At 33.4% G+C, this 21,246-nt stretch overlaps 2 protein-coding genes across 3 annotated transcripts in view; one reads left to right on the top strand and one right to left on the bottom strand.

Annotated features, from left to right (window-relative positions):
• Positions 1 to 7,552, bottom strand: part of LOC106105126 (WAS/WASL-interacting protein family member 3-like) — a 48,342-nt gene extending 40,790 nt beyond the window's left edge. The window contains exon 1 of the mRNA XM_013285357.1: positions 7,395 to 7,552. The gene's annotated coding sequence lies outside the window, so the exon portion shown is untranslated. The remainder of the gene's footprint in view (positions 1 to 7,394) is intronic.
• A 5,814-nt stretch (positions 7,553 to 13,366) lies between these two features.
• LOC106105166 (eukaryotic translation initiation factor 5A) lies at positions 13,367 to 20,789 on the top strand. 2 transcript variants are annotated; one of them, XM_013285405.1, is made up of 4 exons: positions 13,367 to 13,464; positions 15,756 to 16,003; positions 16,925 to 17,126; positions 18,673 to 20,789. In XM_013285405.1, exons 2-4 carry the CDS (start codon positions 15,795 to 15,797, stop codon positions 18,742 to 18,744), a joined length of 483 nt encoding a protein of 160 aa, XP_013140859.1. In that variant the 5' UTR covers positions 13,367 to 13,464; positions 15,756 to 15,794; the 3' UTR covers positions 18,745 to 20,789. The 2 variants fall into 2 exon arrangements, with proteins under 2 accessions (XP_013140859.1, XP_013140860.1); XM_013285406.1 differs by having other exon boundaries at positions 13,433 to 13,530.
• The last annotated feature ends 457 nt before the right edge of the window (positions 20,790 to 21,246 follow it).

Below are 21,246 nucleotides of genomic sequence, written 5' to 3'. Positions count from 1 at the left end.
TAACTAATATTGTGTCCTTGAGTCATAACTATTACATGTAAAAAAAAATTAAATGTAACGTAAACATTCTTATAAATACGATTTTTTAGATCGATGGATGGATGAATGTTTGTTGGAGTTTGTAGCCTAAACTGCTGAACGGATCTTAATGAAATTTGGTATACCTAGATTTAGAACAAAATCTGGAAGAACACATTAGTCTTACTTTTGTTTTTTTCTTTAATTCCACGCAGACGTAATCGCGGGCAAAAGCTTGTAACTTATAATGTATAGGATTGGTGTCAGTCTGAGTTGATGTTATTGAATTATGTTTAATTCACGTGGCGCGGTGCCCCGGAGGACTCGGCAATTCGATTCCGTCATGCAAAATTGTATTACATTGACGCTCGTTATCATCTATGCCCTTGAATTATTTACGTATAAATGATATATGCAAATTGATAATACGATATTGAATATATTCTAAAGATGTAAACAGATGTACTGATTCTAGTTTTGTAGGCATAGTTACAAAATGGTGTTACTATATTTTACGTATAATAATATTTTCTTTTACATGATTTAAAATATGACGGCTGATAGAGATGTATGGAAAAGCAGTATATACTATGCCGACCCTCTATAAGGAATAGGGTAGGTTGATGATTGCCTTTTACATGCAGGAAGTCTTGTAAATATTGTTAACTAGCTTTCGCCTGCGACTCCGTCCGCATGGAATTAAAAAAAGTAAGTAGCCTATGTCTTCTTCCAGACTATGCTCTAGATCTATGCCAAATTTCATGCAGATCCGTTAAGCCGTTTATACTACAAACTCTAACAAACATCCATCCATCTAACTTTCGCATTTATAATATCAGTAAGATTAAAAATAACGATATAGTTAATACTTTTATATTTGTTCAAAACAAAGCGAAAGAAGAGACTAATCCGAGCTATACAACACACACGCATCAGCTAACTAGCTGCTAGTGTGTCACCCAAAATAATAAAAATAATAATAATAAATAATAATAATACTATACGGGATAAGAACTAAGAAGAGTGACAGAGAAGGATAGGGAGAGGGGGTTATTTCGCAAAATGATCGTAAACAAGCAAACCTTAATAAGTCAGTATTAAAATTAAATTGCGTATTTCGTCAGCAAACGTCGTAAAATGATTAAACCAAATTGGTTCATGAAAATAAAGTTTACGATAGTGTTAATGTGTCATTCATCAATTTACTTTCCGACATTATAGTTGTAATGTTCATGTTAACATTGCTATGAGATACAATGAGCAAAAGGTCACAGAAAAACATTCGTCTTTCAACTAATTTTATTGCTGAATCAAAATTGCCATTAACGAAGTGATTTGATAAAATTCTTTCACACAATAAACAATTGCTTTTACGTAAACCATATCACTCTTTACGAATATTCGTAACAGCACAGCGCCCCCTTTCGAGGGACAGTTACAACAAATCTCATACAAACGTTGTCGATAACGTTAAGAATACGTTCTCGTAAATGTCACAACAAACATTCAAGATAGGCCCTCTTAAATTTCAAGACGTATTTTAAAGATAATTTTAACTATTTCATAGAAAATTTCGCTCGCGATTCCGATCGCGTGGAATTAAAAAGAAAGAAAGTGAGTAGCCTATATGTTCTTCCAGACTAACCTCTACATTTATGCCAAATTTCATCCAGATCTGTTGAGCTGTTGAGGCTACAAACTCTAACAAACATCCATCCATCCATCTAAACTTCCGCATTTATAATATTAGTTAGATAAAGAATAGAAATTATTTGAAATTTGATCAGGACAGTTGTTGTTCAATAAATAAAAACGCAGCAGTACAGTGGCCTCATAAAACGAAAATCAAAGCGAACTGATATCAAATAAACTGATTAAACCCAATTGAGTGGAATTATTGTACAATTCGAACATCTCTGAGACGAAACAATCAATAATATTCAATGGCAGTGCTGCAGCGTTCATTTGATATCGAACTTTTACAAACTGTAATGGATATCAATTGAACGGTTTAAATTAACTATTAATAACGGACAATGGTTCAATCGGGGCGCGACAATCCGATCGATTGAGATAAAATTGATACAGAGAGTAATAAATTATTTAACTATGAGTACGAAAGTATTAAATTTAACTTAAACATGACATTAAATGCGTAGACGTAAGTTAAAACAACTTAATTGAAACTAAAAATATCCGACTTTGTAAATTGTTTTAAATGCATTGATACAAGTTGTACTTATTTATTTGTAAATAGGAAAGATTTGTATCTTTATGTACTTGATTCGCGTTAAAACTACTGGGCTGATTTTAAAAATTCTTTCACCTTTAGAAAGGTATGTTATGAGTATACTAGCTGTTCCCATGCGGCTTCACCCGAAGGTAACTATAAAAACTTTATTTTATCGTTAACATTTGTCAAATTATCAATTGCAAATGTCAAAATTACATGACATGATGACAACCTTGCTTCCTTTATGTTGGCAGCAACTTATGGTCTCTTTCCCACATTACGCATTTTATCCAAAATATTTACCCCCTAAGTTTAATCTCGTGAAAATATGTAGCTTAAAACGTGACGTAAGTGTAGTGCTTTTAAATAAAGACAGAATTATTCAAAAATATGCTGTAATTGCTGACATCTTAGGCAACAAAGAAGTGTGTGTTTACGCTTTATTATAATAGTATAGATATGTAAGTACTACGAGTAACGTAAGCTATGCAGACTAAGTCACAAGCGTCAGCTAGTAATGTATATTTGAACTAACGAGGAAGATATAAAACATAGTTTTTACCTAACACGTATAAAGAGCTTAATTAATTTGTACTTAAAATTCGTTTTAAAGATTTTTTGTTGTTGTATTGTCCACAAACTGTTGTGTCCTACGGGATTTCAAGACATGCGCATTAGTACCTCAAACATAGATATTATCTGTGGACAAAGAGATCATTGAACTAGGCAAACTCATAGAAGAAATAACAAAGATCCGAACACGATAACGTAAATCTATTTACGTGATTAAGGTTAAAAAAAGTAATGAAATCCTTTCTTAGCGAGTTCACCGCCGCAAAAACATATTCACAAGATTAGAGGAACTCCAGATGCGTTACTAACCGTTTAGAAACAGGTACCCTCGCTTCTAGAAGGTTCCTTTTCTACCGCAGAAATGCACAGATTTTATGGAATAAAATCGCGTATATTAATTGTATACTGTATTTAGTAACAGATAAAGAAATAAAATACTTGATGAGTTTAAAATATATTTCACATTTGTACTATCTTATTTAAAAAAAAACAATTTATGTTTTTTACAATGGCAACCCTAGACGCGGCGTCAATCATAATTTGCGTGAACTGGTCTCCCTGGCCTTTAATCAGTTTAAAGCGTGATATGCTTCTTTTATTTTAATTCATATTTCTTTTCCATTGCCTAGCAACAGTATCAAGTAAAATTTTGATCAGATTAAAGTAAATAAAGAGACAAAAGTCCAAGACAATTCTGGAGTGCAGGCGAGAATAACCGTAGTTTGAAACTTACGTCAAATTACATAATAAATATCTGTTTTTCTTGCCTTGAGATAATTTTTAACATTAAGAGCGGTAGAACACTTTCGACTAAACTATCGCACAACTGTTTAGCCGCACTTTGATTCCTATGAACTTATATGGAGGTCCGCACACTACTTGTTTTTAGTTGTACAACTAAACAGTTGAATTTTCTGCGAAACAGCCGACAATCGCACAACAGTCGTTCGATAATTTAGTCAAAGGTGTGCGCCCGATAAAACGAGGAGTTTTATAGAAATATATTTGTGTTACGTGATTTTATTATAATGCAGATATTATATTGTTATATCTTGCACATGTTTGTTGCGTGAAACCGAGCGAACCACAATTACGATCAATTACGATACGGACGTTACGTCGCGACGCAATTATTCTTACTTTATCAAATAAACATTGCTCTATTCTGCTGATGGTCATTTTACTATGTATTCAAGGAACATCTCACAGCCATTTTCTTATAAAAATTCGGCAGAGTATGTACTCTTCCATACATCGCTTTAGCAGCTATATCTAAAATCAAAGTTACACATATTTCTTTCATCCTTACATATAATAAAAATGGAGTGTCTGTCTGCAACATTAAAAGAAAAATTCCAGATTTTGGTAAGATGATGTATTTGTGATTTTTTGTTGTCTGTCTGTCCGCAAGCCGCGTTTGTTTCGGGTAATTTCCGAGACGGTTTGGGTAATTATAACCGGACTTTCACTAGGGGTAGCTGACATAGACAGGCATATTATAAGCTACTTTTTTTTCTTAATATTGTCGACGTCGCGGGCAACATCCAGTATTAAATGTGTTCATCGTTAAAGGACATATCATTGAGGATGATCATTGTTATCGTGGTTTTATCCATGCATACTCCTCTACAAAGGTACAAAGGAAAAGAGAAGTCCTTTAGCGATTTTAATAAATAAAAGCGTTACGTAGTCATTCTAAAACATAACCTAATAGATAACAATACATATGCGTATCCCCAGACCGAGGCATTCCGGCTTTAACTATAGCAATAAGCAAACAACTCAATTTGCCCCAACTACTTTACTATTCACAAAAGCCCGCCAAATAATACCCACCCCCTAGCCTAGTAGTTTCAAAGCGTGCATATAATTCCCGAACATACCCCGTGCCAGGTTTAGTTGGATCCAGTTAGGGGTAAATTGCGAAAGCCTTCCAATATTGCAACTTAAGCGTCGGCTAAATGAAATATTGCAAAGTTGAACTCTTAATTCAGTTTTCATAGATTTGCTGAATGTTTGGTGTGTTAAGTTATTTGAACGGCTCTCATCTCTATACGAGAGTACAGTTAAGTAAATAAACTTTTTAACTATATTACTATTTTTTAGTATTCATCCCAAAATTATCTATCTGATTTAGGAAAAAAACACAGATCTATGTACGTGTTTGTTTTTTTTAAAAAAGCTTGTAAAGTTACAAATACATGTTATTCAAATTCAGGTGATTTAATTACTATTTTACAGGAGGAAAAGCCTTAACTCAACCTTAAAACTTTAATACGATGATTAAATATTGCAATTAATAATTAATCAATCAAAATATACAACAAACATCGGAAACTATAATGTAATTAGAACATTAATATCTGAGTTCGCTAGTAAAGTGGCAACACCGCAAATATAGTAACACTTACAATCCCAGATTAACTACAAAGGCTGTATCACACGGGAGCGGATCACACCCTGTCTCGCAACCCTCGTTAATAATAAACAACCCTGTGACACCATGCGCAATCGCACGCAATTTGCTACCTCTGAAATATTATTACGGGACACTCTGTCTACGCAAAACCAGTCATATCTAAGTCCTACAAATAATTACTAAAAGTAACAAAGTGCAATTCTAGTTTGTATACATATGTTTTATTTTATGCTTCGCAGATTATTTTATTTTTATAACAAAACCCGTTGTATCTTTGTAAATACTTCTACATGCGTAGCAAATTCGTAGAGTTTCGTAGATGTCGTAGCGTATCGACAATTACTGTCTACATCTTTCTTATTTTATCAAATTAGATAACAGAATATTTTTATGACTCAACTGTAGAAAAATTTAAACGTTTAACCTCGAGCTTTTAAAAAAAATCGAGATAGCAAAGCTTATATTCAAGCTTTAGACGCCATTGATAATGAAAGCAAGTTCTCGCTTTTAATTAGTTTTGAACGAAACTGGAAGCCGGTATAATTACTGGGTTTAGGTCTAGAGAGGACCCGACGGTAAAATATATTTAATTGACTTCCTTTTCAAGTCTTTACTAAATTCAATTCTTTGTTATACTTAATAATAGTTTAAAATCTTCAATAAGGTTTGTAAACTTCTTGTATATTGGGTTGTGGTTTTATTCTGTTCGCAACAGAAACTACGACTTGCTTTGCTTTATTTTAAAATAGTTAATTTTTATAATTAGCACACAGATCGAGTTGTGTAAAGTTTGTTTTTATGCTGTCTCCTACACTACTATTATAAAGAGAAAAGATTGTTTTTGTATGTACTGGAATAACTCAAAAACTGCTGGTTCAATTTCAAAAATTCCTTCACCATTAATAAGCTACGTTTTCAGTGAGTAACGTGTTTTTTTTTAATTTTACGTGGTCGAAGTCAGTAGCAACAGCTTGTTCAAATATATTTACTAGTAAATTTATAACTATAAGCATATTTCTATGTATGGTGTACGTCGGTGTAAGCGCCGGGGCAATTGTCCGCGGCGCCGTCTCCGATTGCATATCAATACAACTTGCCGTATTTATGCCTAATTGAGCCCATTGCTCGTGAGCTCGCGTCTTATTGGCCTTTATTCCATTACTGGCCGCCGATTGATGTCTTGTGCAGTGTGACGTTGATAAAACAATTGCTTCGACGCCGGCGTGCAATTTCCATAAATTGACAAATGAATAACGATATATTGGTTTGTTTCCTTTTATTTCTTCGCTATCTGTGATTGCGCTTACTGCTCAGTACATTATAACCTCTTAAAGGAAAAAATAAGGGGAAAGATATTTGTTATTTCTAAGTAATAAATTATAAAACTAGTTTGGAAATCTCTTCCGTTATAGGCTACATTATCACTGTATAAATTGGTCTATGTGTATTGCTAGATTTTTTAATTCCACGCGGACAAAGTGGCGCTTATTTCTTTACGTAAAAAAAAACTTATTATAACTGTCGTAGAAAATCGATGTAACCAAAAGATATACTTTAATTAACGCCAAAACTTTTAAATACTAATGGGTTATACGATTATTGCAAATTTAAATAAATAAAACAGTACCTAATTAGAAACATACCACAACATTTAAGTAAATTACCTAAAATAATTACACTCAATATTGGAACTTAACTTGCGCGTCGTTAGACGTAAACTGTACGAATTGGACAATTATAACACAACACATTATCCCCTTCTTATAAAACTATTAATACGATAACGATAAATTACGTTCATTTACAACTTTTTAAACAAATTAATTGTTTATCAGTTATATTTTCAATTTAATTGGAATACATTATAATTAATTGCTAATTAATTTAAGATAAAAAACGCATAATTACTACCTTCATTTATTTTGTTAATTTACAAAAATGATATATCAAATTCTGTTATTTTATTTCCAGTTATGAAACTTAGTATTTTTACGTCATCTCTACAAAGCACTTTAATTCAAAAAAATTTCTACACTTATATTATATAAGAATTAATTGTAACTTCACTAAACTTTTATACACATTTCAAAAGTATCGAAATAAGCCGTTTTAACAATTAATTAACACATTAAAAATCACAGTAATATTTACCTTATTTGCGTCTGAAAATATTTTGCCGTTTTATTGGCGGGAATATTTCCCGCCGAAATGCGTGTCAAAGATGGCGCGGTCACCGCGCGGACATCGTCACTCGCGTGTTGACTCCCGGGCCGCGGAGCGACGACTGCTCTCTCGCTCGGCAGACGGACGGCGAGTGAAACTATGAAACCGCCCTCACCAAACAAAACCCCACCCGCGCAACGTTAACGTTGGCCCAACAACCAACCCAACACGATACGCCAATAACCAACGTCTCTAGTACCGATTGACAAATAAAAAATAGTTTTAACATCTATGCTATTTCTTAAGAAAATTACTCATTTAAATGTGTAAAAACTAAATATTAATTAATTTCAAGAAAGCTAATTTTTTTTTTCAGAAATTTTAGGTTAAGTTTAAGGGATCCTATAGTTTACAATCAACACAGTTTAAATATCGAATGTTACTTAATTTTTGTCTTGGTCAAAGAGCCAAAAAATAAACATAACATAAAGAGCATTTTAGCACGCGCCTTCCCCTTCCCAAAGCCTTGATTTAATATCAAACGCGGGCACTGATTCAGTTATGCCGAACGCAACTGCGTCTCTATCTCACTTCCACCTACACAAACTATATACTGTTGTCTCCCTTCAAAGTTTCAGCGTGCGTTCGAAACGCCGACGACTGAAAGAGATGGAATCGCGGTCGCGGACACTTCTTTCCTTCAACTCGATTTGCATGCGGGGGTCGCTTCGCAAACTTTATGTCCTCGATTCGTAAATTATTTATACGTTTGGAAATATTTTAACGGCACGCTCGGTAGAGAAAGATTGCAGAGTGACGGGATGATAGGAATTAAGTGGCCAGCCGCTCGGATTACCGAATGGGTGATATAATTAAATTTTATTTCTCTGATCATTTAATAAAATAATCTATGAAAACAGAAAATATTGAGGTTGTAATTTAAAAAATGTAGATAATGAAACTCTTTTACACTTCTAGTATACGCTTAGTGTAATCTTATATTAATGTTAGTAAAAGCGCATAGAAACACAAATATCTTATTTAGATAAAATTCAAGACGAGTTATAATTTGAAACTACTCAAGAAAAACCTCTAAATTGAAGACATTTTACTAAAAATTAGTGCATCTCAGTGGATCAAAAGTAAAGTTTGTGTTTTTCTAGACTATAGGTACTCTGCATCTATGCCAAATTTTATCAAAATGCATCAAGCATTTTAGGCTACAAACTCTTACAAACATCCATCCATCTAAACATTCGCATTTATAACATTAGTAAGACGTAAGATTAGCTTCTAAGGAAAAACAACAAATAACTCATCAAAAATAACCTACAAATCCCACCGATTTACTATTTCTTAATTATTAACAATGTTAGTCGAAGTAAATTCACAAAATAATCGAATCTTCATTAGCAAAGTTCTCACACCTCTTGGCTCAACTCCCTCAGCAGTCGACCTATCCAATTAGCTATCATCGCATTATACACCACACAATCAACTAACTTCCAACCGTGACCTCTTTACTAAACTCTTACGCGATATACTTTCAAATACAGGGGAAATTCGATAGTCTTTACGAAGATTTGAGCGTAGTGTTTCTTTAATAGTAGACTCTAGCATTAGTCAGTACAGCAGTACGTTTATCTATACTAAAAAGAAAAGATTTGTGTTCTGTCTGTATTGAAATAACTCAAAAGCTACTGGGCCGATTTCAAAATACACTATTAGAAAGCTACATTATCGGTTAGTAACATAGGCCATTTCTTAATTTCAAGCGGGCGGCAATTTTTAGTACTACATATTGCGTGCGTTTGCGTAATTTTTAGGTTCTTTCAGCTCTGATAAACTGCAGCCTACACTCTTATCTAGATCGTATTATTTATTTATTACAATATATAAAAGAAGTGGTCAGTGGTTTGAACACTTGACTTGTAATCTACAGGTCTTGGGTTCGAATCCCGCCATGTACCAATGTGATTTTCGATTATTCGAATTTTCATATGTACATAATTTACCCGACGTTCTTACGGTGAAGGAAAACATCGTGATGCAACCTGCACATATCGGCGAAGAAATTCAAAGATATGTGTGAAGTCAACCAACCCGCACTTGGCCAGCGTGGTTGACTATGGCCTAGTCACCCCTTATTAAGGTAGGTTCTGAGCCCCTCTGTGGGGACGTATAGCGAGCTGGTGATGATGATGATGATGAAAAAAGTACTATCTCTAATAATTTATAAATAATTGCTTAAATTTTTAATTCATAAGCAGCCACTAGGTAGGGAAGAAGTTAAGTTTCAATATTTCAACTATCTTTTAACAGATACATAACAATATTTGTACGAAAGATAAAAACAAAACAAGAAAATCCTCGAAATTCAGCGAAGCAAAAGAAATCGTTATTATTAACAAAATATACACAGACAATCCAAAATAAACTCCTTAATACTTGATAAGCAATCGCTTCAACGTCTGATTCTTTAATCAGAATACAGATTCAAAATATATTTTCTTCAAACTGCCAGCATTATGCCACTCCAGAAGTTTTGCATTGAATCATTTTGACACTTATTTCTTAGGGAATAGAGATAATAGTTTGTGAATTGAGTTGTTTGCGGCGGTTAACAAATCTTGGAAGAGGTGTAAGTGACAATAAAAGGAGAGCTTAGCTCTCGGCGCCGTCTTCAAGTGGAACAGTGGTGTGCTGGCGTGGGGCGGCGGGGGAGGACAGTGAAGGAGGAGCCGGATACGACCGTCTCGCTCCGGCGGGCCGCTAGTCGCGCTCATCCGTTTTATTTCTTGTTTGTCCGCCGCGCGCCTTCCCCATTTGCTACATAATTTATTTTAAGCGGGAACATTTAAAAAATTGGTCGAAACGCGTACGGGATGAGCGGGCGACGGGCGACGAGGCTCCGCCGGGGAACGATGATAATAATATGGTAAAATGATTTCATTTGAATTGCTTTTCGGGTAATCGTCGGGAAGTTAATGGAGCGCGGGGAGTCCCCGGCCCACTGTCCGCGCCACATTCATTTACGCGCTGAATTTATTTTCGCGCGCTCTTTTATCGCCACTCGAGTTTCACAGTCATTTAAGCCTCTCAATACATATTCTATGACGTTTGTGGTCTCTGGTTGTACAGCGTCGCCTATGTTTGCTGTTTTAATAATATGTTTTTTCACTTGTATTCACAACATAAGTCCTTTTCCCATTTTAATAATTGAAATAAACCGTTACAGATGACGTAGACATTTTTTTAAATAATACTAGGTACTACTACTTACTACTACAAGTCTTATTCAAATACCATTTGATATCCAAATAAGCTATTGAATATTATTTTTAATTAATTTCATTTTAATATTCCTCTAACATAACGAATATTAATAGAATATCTGAAGATTAAATGCGCTAAAATTATCGTAACGGCTCTCTGAAAATTTATTAATTGTTAGGCGGTTAATCTATCGCTAAATCCCTTCTGTAACGACGTAAGACAAGCACTTACCTTTAATTGTTAATTGCTATTGGCTGGTGATATTATCTTGAATAAGCAATGAAATTCCCAAGATTCATTTTAATTTCAAAGCAAATAATCTATCAAACAGATTTCCAGTGAAATTTATTTTTTGATTAAAATGTTAAATACATACGTATTGAAACAAAACAATTAAGTACTTTAGAAATCCATAATAACAGTAATGAAATTATAATGTTGTCACTTCAAATCATTTATTAAAAGACATTCAATTGATAAAAGAAAAAAACAATTTGTCTATGACAAGGACATAGCGCTCACGGACACAATGACTTGCGAAAACGCTTAATCGTTCCGTAATAACTACATCAATGGATCGGTAATTGTATATCTGTTGTGCGAGTGGAGAGGAGGTCTACCCTCTAATGCCGAAGGGTTGCCTCCCCGCGAGTGATTTATTGAAGAAAGCTTTTAAACCCTTGCGGTCTCCGGCCATTGTTGGAGATTTGTGTCTTGTATTATGCGTTAGGTCATTACTGGTTATGCCCGGATTTGCGCTATTAATTCAATGTTCTGAAGTCATTTTTCTTTTGTATGTTTTTTTGATATTGTTTTCTGAATCATAATTTCACAACATTTTTAAAACATAAACTACTTCATTAAGATTATGTTTTTTTGGTTATGTTTTGAATGAATGTTTTAATATAAAATTGAACGTTTGGATACAAAAGTTATCTGTCTAAAACCTCAATCAAACCTCAGACATTTTCCTCTTCAACGCAACCTAGTTATAACTTTCTTATCTTATGTGGCGTAGCTGGACAAGTAATTGAAATTCGAAACCCATCCCAGGTTCCAGAAGAACCTTTTATCTTGTTATGTGTTATTAGTTTATAGTCTAATTGAATATTATTATTTCCGCTCGTTTACAAAAAAACAAAACATTGTTTTTTATACTCTAAATATATTGTTTGTTTATATCCATTTACGTAACGAAAATCTACAATGTTTAAAACTTTCGAAGACCGGTTGCAAACTCTAGGCAAAGTATTAAACGTAAACGAAATAAATAAATATTAAATACCTATTAACATGATACAACATGCATGTATCGGCGAAGAAATTTAAGGATATGTGTGAAGTTAACCAACCAGCAGTAGGCTTTTTTTTATAATGTAAGGTTTGCAAACGAGCAAGCTGCCCATAAACATCCGCAATTGCAGATGCCTTTCCTATCCTTAATTGACGGAGGATGAGACGCACATAAAGAGAACATTTTCCCTTCCGTCAAATCCACTTTTACTTCCCATACTTTCCTCTTAGAAAGGATGGAAGGGGAAAGGCTAGCGTGGTTGACTAAGGCCTAGTCTTCTTAGGGTAGCCTCCAAACCCCTAAATGGCCCCGTATAAAGAACTAGTAGTGAATATGAACATGTACATTATGGTGTGGTGTATTTAAAAAAGGTATATATGAATAAGAAGATATAGGGGAAAATGTTAGTACTTAAAGTACAATACAGTACAGTAGTAATACAAATTTTTACTATTATATTTTGGTGAAAACCTGAATTAAAACTCAACTAGTTGATTACCCTCTAATTTAATTCTAATCTTGGACAGTTGGGATTTTATAACTAATCACATTAACCTGTAGGGAGAAAATAAACTTTATTTTTTTTTCTTTTCATTTCAGCAACGTTGCTAAAAAAGTTTAAAGCGATACATACGCAGCAGCATACAAAATTATTTTCACGGATTCCTTAACAAAAAAATCAACGATTTTGGTTTCTTTGCAAAACTTTTTCTTTAATATTAGAAGCATTTACACACCGAATATTAAAAAAGTGTACTCTGTCGCCATCTATTGGCGGACATCCGACATTACTTCACTTTTTTTTGCATGTTACAAGATCTAAAACTCCGCAAATGAATTTAATAAGCCAATCATTCTATTATTGCTTGTATAATGCGAAATATATTTTTCAGCATATTGAAAGATTAAATTTTTAAAAACACAATTAAAGGTTATCCGTTTTAATTTAAGATAAAAATAAAACGTGTTTAATTAGTGATGAATAAACTGGGCGACAACTGCGTTCATGTTATACGTGATTTACATAACATTGATATTCGCTTAGATTTAGTAAAAAAAAAAAAACAGTTTCAAAATTGTTTATTTTAAAACGTAACTTTAATATGTTGTCTATGGTTTGAAAATAAATTCCAACGTCATGCTTTCAAGGTTCGCGTCAAATTGTTTGTTAGTGCTGCCATCTGTTATATCACATTTTGGAAGCTTTCATGTCGATAAAACAGACCGTTTCCTTTTTTGATTTATTCAAATTAAATTATTTTTAGTTTTTGTGTCCCGTGAAAAATATTTTCTAATGAAAATTATAGTATTTTTTAATTTAATATGATACTCACGTTTAAATTACCCTTTTATTCATTGTAATTCATAATTCCCGCCTTCAAACAACAACCATTTTGTCAAATTGAGAACCCCGCTACAGGAAGTGAGTGATGAAGGTGCTACGCAGGCGCAAATTGACCTTTCGGTTGAAGAACCCGTCGGTCACATGTGAGTGTCGATAAATATCTTTGTTTTAACGCGAATACATTTTAAATAGTATAAAATATAGTTTTTGTAAGTATTTCTTGTGGTGAATATATTTTTGTGAAAGCGGGATTCCAAATAAGTGTGGATTTTGTGTAATTTTCGAAAAAGTTATGTCGCGGCGCCGGCACGTTTGTCAAACTGCTATTTTTTTCTTGCGTTATCTTTTTCATTGAAAATTGAGTTGATGGTCATATCTTTCTTTTTCATATGTAACGTGGCGCGTCTAATTTCGTATGATTATTTATAAAATGTGGGTAACTAAAGTGCGCTTTAGCCATCAGGAAGAATTGGCTTAGTTATATGTATGGAACCACATGTTCGGATACCACACGCCTCTCTCGCAATCTACACTACACCACATTCAGGCTTGGATTTCTTTTAAAATCCTCTTTTAACTGACTAAAACTTTAATCTTTATAAATTTATATTTTTGACAATCTTGTACAAAGACTCCTGGTAAAAAGCTAGGTGGGGTTAGGTCGTACAGATTATTTTACTAAAATCCTGTTCATTAAGTTAAATAATAGTTTATTTCATTAATTTTATGACAATTAATATGTTAATTCTATTATTTTGTTCATTAAGTATTTAAATATCGTAAATAATTAATTCCATCTGTGAATTGAAATGACCTAAAATGATCGAATTCGTCACGTCACAATTGGAAAAAAAGATTCTATTTTATTATATATCTGTATGTGCTGATGTCATAAATTTACTATTTATCCAAATGTGTCTGCAAATATAATTTTATTTTCATAAGACCAAGGAAATGTTTACTTCTTTTTAGTATATCTATCTGGAATAATCTTTAGCAGGTTTTCACTTTTTTGTCTGGTGTGATACTGCAAATAATTCTTTAAAAGTCATTTCTATTGCTATTTCAAATAATTACAACCTTGCCAAGTAACAATTTTTATTAAGCTACAAAGGAAAACTCATGTGTCTAATAATTATTTTCATTCCATATATTGTATAGATGAATAAGGTTTTTTGGCGTTGAAATATGAATGTAATCTTAAAAAGTCTAGTTTGTAGAAATCTGTAATTTTATTTTAAAATGTAAAATTTAAAAATAATACAAGACATAGCCTATCTTACAGGTAAAACACCTTTGTAATGGTAACAGAATTTTTGAAATCGATCTGGTAGTTTTTTAGTTATTCCAATACATACAAAAATACAAAACTACAAATCTTTCTTCCTTATTATATTAGGATAGATTTGACGATTTGTTTAAAAATTGTTAAGCAAATTGTAACTTGACTCTTTCCATGCCAAGTTTGATTTTAACCACTAGTAAGCTAATCAAATGAGATAATACACTAAATGTGATGTTTTAAAGGTTATAAAATTTCATATATTTATAATTATTTTTGAAAATATCATATTTTGAAGTACACATGTTAAAGGCTTTTGTTCAAGTTCAACGACACAGGTCATTGACATGCACTAATTTTTCTTTCACACTGACTCATTGGATACAGTTATCTATCAAGGTTGCTTTGGTTAGAGGGTCTGTGAGATATTTAAATTTGGCCTTTACAATGTCAATGCTTATTTAAATACCTTTGTTATTCAGATTATCAATGTCAGTATGAACAGATCCCGGATGATAAGAGTAATTTTAGTAACACATTTTACTAGATAGGTAAAATACATGCAACATTTGTGTTTTTCAATTCCGCTTATATAATCTTGGAATTATACATAGATATTTGGTAATTCCTTGTTTTGTGGGTGCTAAATATTTTATGAATACATCATCATCAACTTGCCCTTATCCCTTATAGAGGGTCGGCACAGTATGTGCCTCTCTTCCATACATCTCTCAGCCGTCATATATGAATCCACTCCCTTCTTAAGCATTTTATGAATACAAAGGAATCTTATTAACAGTATAGTTAATTTAATATTTAGGATATTTATTATCTAGCGTCTAATATACAATGGTAGGTTTATTTGATAAAATCTTGTTTGCGAGCCCATAGAGTCGCGATTGTAGTTATCATACTGCTGTCGTGCTGAGGGTACTCGGAAATAAAACACCAAATCCGACTATGCGTCTCATTATACTTGAGTGTTCTGGGATCACCGTTCAGGAGTACATTAAGACTTACTAAGCGTTCCACCAAATCTACTTTCCATTCACATCACTTCATCTAACTCAAAAATGCAGACATTTATTTTGTAGGTTATGAATGTTATTATCTATGACTTGTAATGAAAAACAATTATTTCTGCTTTTACAGATCATTTCACCAGTAGTTAAAGCTACATAACACAGCATAATGGGTGATATTGAAGACACACACTTTGAGACCGGAGACTCCGGAGCCTCCGCTACTTTTCCTATGCAGTGCTCTGCCCTGCGCAAGAACGGCTTCGTCATGCTGAAGGGGCGCCCCTGCAAAATTGTTGAGATGTCAACATCCAAGACTGGAAAGCATGGCCACGCTAAGGTTCACCTGGTCGGAATTGATATTTTCAATGGGAAGAAGTGAGTTTATTAAATTATTACTTTTGTATGATTTAACTTAGTGGTATTTATAAAGAAAACTGTCAGTTTTAAACACTGTCGATGCCATCCCTTTATTGTATTAAATGTGAGATTTACGAGCCCATAGAGTCGCGAGTGCAGTTAAATATTGCACCTGTGCTGAGGGTACTCGAAAATTATACTCCAGTTCCGACTATGCGTCTCATAGCACTGTTGCTCATGGGATCACCGTCCAGGAATACAAAACAAATTAAAAACGTATTATTTTGTCAATATTTGTATGTAAACTAAGAAAACAGTAAACCTAATATCATTATAATAGTAATTGACATGATTGGAATATAGTATTGATATTCTAAAGCCCTCTACATCAGTTGAACTGTACAGTTGTGCCAACACACAGTTTTATGTTTATAATATATTTCTGTGTTGTAACTGAACATTGGTAACTGTCATAAGTTATCTGTAGTGCATTTAAGAGAGTAACAAGTACACTACAACAGTAATTTACAAAAAATATGTTGCTGAGTAATTTTGTTTTTACACTTAGACTTCCTGCAGCTAATCTTATCTCTAGAATTATCAAATTTATAATTCCTCTAAACTGAAAGGTGTGTTATATCTTAAGAATGTTTGCTTTTAATTATTTGAAAAGATTAAGTTTATCTGAGCTTAAGTTATTTATTTTATCGTTAAATTAATTACAATTTTTAAACATTAATACTAGAGCATAATCTTATTTTCAAATAAGTTGGACCATAAAGTGAGATTTATGAAATATAATATCTCTTAATTTACAAAATAGAACAATGCAATACTGGGTAAGCACTGAACTTGTCTTAAGTTCTTGTTTCAAACCAAAGTTAAATTAAATCCAATTTTTTTGCAGAATAAATTTTAACCAACCCTTTTTCTTGATAGATACGAAGATATCTGCCCTTCCACCCACAACATGGACGTGCCGCACGTGAAGCGTGAAGATTACCAGCTGACGGACATCTCTGATGACGGCTACCTCACCCTGATGGCGGATAACGGCGACCTCCGCGAGGACCTTAAGATCCCCGACGGCGACCTCGGCACCCAGCTTCGCTCAGACTTCGACAGCGGCAAGGAACTGCTGGTATGTCTGCCGACCACCTTTAACTTCCATAGGGCCGGCATCACGAGTGTTCGTACTCCAAATAACTCTATCAACCATCATCTTAGTCATCACTCCTTGAGCATGTCACCTTCCACGCAATCCACCCATCTCTTCCTATGTCTACCTCTATCACTGTACTTCCACAATCATAACTAACATTCTTGTTACATATGATTCATCCCTCTTCATAACATGTCCATACAATACTAACCTTTTACTCCATACCATCTCTACCATTGGGGCTATTCTCAAATTTCCTCTAATTGAAATTATATAAACCTTTGTACCACAGGACAAAAAAATGTGTAAAGTGAAATTTTGATTCACAAAAGCAAATTAATATAATTATAAAGTTTTATCTCTCTACAATATAATCAACTCTCTGATTTACTAAGGCTCTTAAACTAAAGCTTTCCAAAATCAACAGATAAATAACATAAAGCCCTTGAGATATACTTTCTAATTAATTTGACCACAGTCCATACAGTTTAAAATGTCAACGAGATCTGCAGTATTCAGTAGTCATATTTGATGAGTTACTATGACGAAATAAGCTATCGCTATCGATTCTTGGGATATCGATTCTTACACATTAAAAATGCATGGAATAAACTCACCTTGCTTTAGTCACTAACAGCCGAATAGTGAAACGACTTTAATAAAAAGCTGAAACTATAAATTGCATTAATACTTTGATGTTTGTTAGATTGTAAGCGGTGCTTACGAAGCGAAGATTCTCTGAATCCGGTCGAAACTCTGTTGGAACTATTTAAGCTTTCATTTGGGTCTTAATTCAATTAATTGTATTGGGAAGATTCTTAAATTTAGGCAAATTTACTAATAAAAATATCGCTTTTAAAATATCGGAAACATTAATAAATTTTCTGCTGCTGTAAACACTTTCATGTGACAAGTGAAAGTTAATGAATTTCCTTGTGTAAATTATATTTAATCGATTCTATTACATAATCAATACAGAAATATTACTAAAACACAAATACAAAACTACATTACTTGTAGAAGCATAGCTTATTTCAATGGGATAATTCATGAGGCATTGTCGCGTTTCACGTAATGACTATCGAGTATAGAGTCTCTAACAGGTTTTCATAGCTTGCTGGTGCTAAATTTACTCGGAAATTATATTTCTAACTACAACCTGAGCTAGTGATTATCGTTAGCTATATGGATAATATAGTTTTGAGAACAAATTCTCAATTAAATTCAAATTTTCTGTTCATAAATGTGAAAGTTTGGATGGATGAATGTTTATTACTGTTACAACATGTTTCTTAAAACTAATATTAGTAACATTGGTTCAGAATTCAGATAAACATAGGCTACTTATTATTTTTTTAATTTCGCGAAAATTGCGGGCAAAATGGTTACAAGATTTACCATTTTATGTCAACTTTTAGACATAATTTTCAAATCTCTCATTCACACATTTCCTTCATATTTTATAATGTTTTGTTATTGTTAATGTTTTTGTATGGTACTTATTTCGTATTTGTCTTGGTTCCAGTGCACCGTGCTCAAGTCTTGCGGCGAGGAGTGCGTCATTGCAGTGAAGGCAAACACAGCTCTCGACAAATAAACAAACTCAGCATTTATAGGGTTTTAACAATCGTACTACAAATATAATTTTTTTACAATCAAACAGCTCTTACATAAATGTAAAACATAATATTACATGTAATTTAACTTAACGCGGTCGGGCGCGGCTCGAGGCTAAGCTTTGAACTCTGAGGATTGTATTGGATGTTGTATGTATGGAGCCTTCCGGAAACTTGGATTATATCGTTTGTCAGCTTAATATCGCCCTGTTGCCTTACTTAACATTGAGTATTTTAATACTGCACTGATTAGAGTCTGTAGTGTGCAGTTTCCTAAGGTAATGTACGGCAGGCGGGTCGCCGACGCCGCGCCCGAAACTTCATGTTTGTCTATTTTCTGTTTGTTCTCTTTTCGCTTACTTCTACATAACGTTATTTAAGTTGCGAAACGCCGACATTAGAGCGAGACATCGGTGTGCGAGGGAGAGAGCGATAGAGGTAAATTCTGTGTGGTCGGATATTATTGTTTTATAGTGGTGTTATAACGAAAAGATGGACGCAAACTTGAAGTTCTTACCGATTTAAATGCTAAATTGATTACAGCCCACGTCAAAAAAGCTAAAATTGAAAAAAAAAATAGAAATAAAGGAAATTATTGAATGTGTTGTGTGATTGATTAGTCCTTTACTTGTGATTTCGGTCACGCGGTTGTCTTACGTATATCATCCCTATATGTGTAACACTTGCCATCTGTTCAAATCCAATCGGTGCAATAGTCCAGTAAAAATATAATTTTCACCAATTCAAAGACTGACAATTAACTGACCATTCGGAATCAATCGCTTCAGCCAAGACTGAAATTTGCATTTGTAGATGAAATAGTATTTCCTTTGGAGTACATCGCTTACTTTGGCCTTTCCTTGCTCTCTTTTTGTTTATTTTGAACAAATGTAATATGTTACACTTAATTCGGGGTCTTAGCGCTGGTACGTAGGGTACTTGTTTCCTCTCGGACATGTGAACTCATTTATCAACAGATTGTCAAAGACGATATGATATACGAAATTAATGTAAGAATGTAAGGTAAGGCCCTATAGGAGAGATATTTTTTTATGCAATTGAAATTCTTTCATCTGTAGATTTAATATTCCTAAGCTGTTTTGTAGAAAAACAGGTAACCTTTTTTTTAGTTTTTTAAAACTTCAAATAATTGTCTTGGTATACAACGCGACTATTCCCTAGACTATAATTTTCAACTAAATATTCGTGCGATATTTACCAACTACCCTCACGTAATTCCTACCAAAGTTGCCAGTACATTGTACAACTTCAAGAAAAAAAGATAAATACGTCTTATTTCTTAAAGTAAAGAAATGTCGCGTTGTTATATCATTTGTCATCACATTGAAAGATTCATTTTGTCTGTACATCTATAATTGCATAATCGTTATTTTGTTGATCTTTTTATACATGCAGCTTGTAATCAGAATTATTTTATAAAATACAACAACCCTAAGGTATCTGTAAAGACATCGGGAGGTGTGAAATAAAATACTTTAGTCAGTAATAAATATTTTTTACTAACGATGTCGTGTCCCTTCCCGATGACGTGTGACGGTAGTCTGACATGTAGAACTTATGCATTAAATGTGAAATATTCGTAACCGTTTAGATGTAATGGCCGTCGGTGCACCTATAATTTATTACGAGTTATGTTTCTCTCGAACGCATGGTCACTAAAAGATAGAAATTTACTGTGACAATACAAAATATGAAATTTCAAGCGAACCATGTGAGCGAGGGAGACTTAATTGTAAATGCGAATTATTATTTAGACTTTAATTAATTTTTTAAGGGGGCGAAAGACCAGGCTTATATCTGTGTGAAGGTAAACTAAAGCTGTGTATATACTCGAGATTCGTTAAAAGTGATCGGTATCTTTAAATTTCTACAGTCCAATAGAACATTACCCGACTAATGATTGTAAACATGCGAAAGTTGACCGAATTTTGATAGAAATGCTGGAATGAATATGGAACTCAGTAATAAGTATTTAACAGTCAAATTAAATCTGTACAAAACAACACCGTGACTTGTGATTTCTTTTTAGTTTATTTTTAGTAGTTAGTTTTTATTTATGGATTTTACACCTGATAAACTACGCATTTATATCATGAAAAATTCTTAAGAGATACTACTTTAGTAGAAATCTACCCAGTTGGAATAAACTTGTACACGGCTCTGGAAACGTAAGTAACTTTTTTAGTAAGACTTATTTATCAGTCTGTATTCTGTACATATCCCCTTTGAGGGATTCAATACTACCAAAAAATTGCCTGCGGGTTGACTTCACATATCTTTAACGTTCAAAATGTGCAGGTCACATCACGTTTTCATAAGAACGTAAGATTGTTCATTTGGAACACGAAAAAATAATTAAATCGAATACATGCTAATTTTATGGAGGTGCAAAACCAGTCAAAGCAGAGGATCTAGATAAAGCAAATGCTTTAAATAAATGTTGGAGGTAACAGCCATTTGGC

This window comes from Papilio polytes, unplaced genomic scaffold, assembly GCF_000836215.1.
Source record: "Papilio polytes unplaced genomic scaffold, Ppol_1.0 DF823177.1, whole genome shotgun sequence".
Taxonomy (NCBI): domain Eukaryota; kingdom Metazoa; phylum Arthropoda; class Insecta; order Lepidoptera; family Papilionidae; genus Papilio; species Papilio polytes.
Note: the sequence above shows the minus strand (reverse complement) of the source record. Positions and strands in the feature narration are given on the sequence as shown.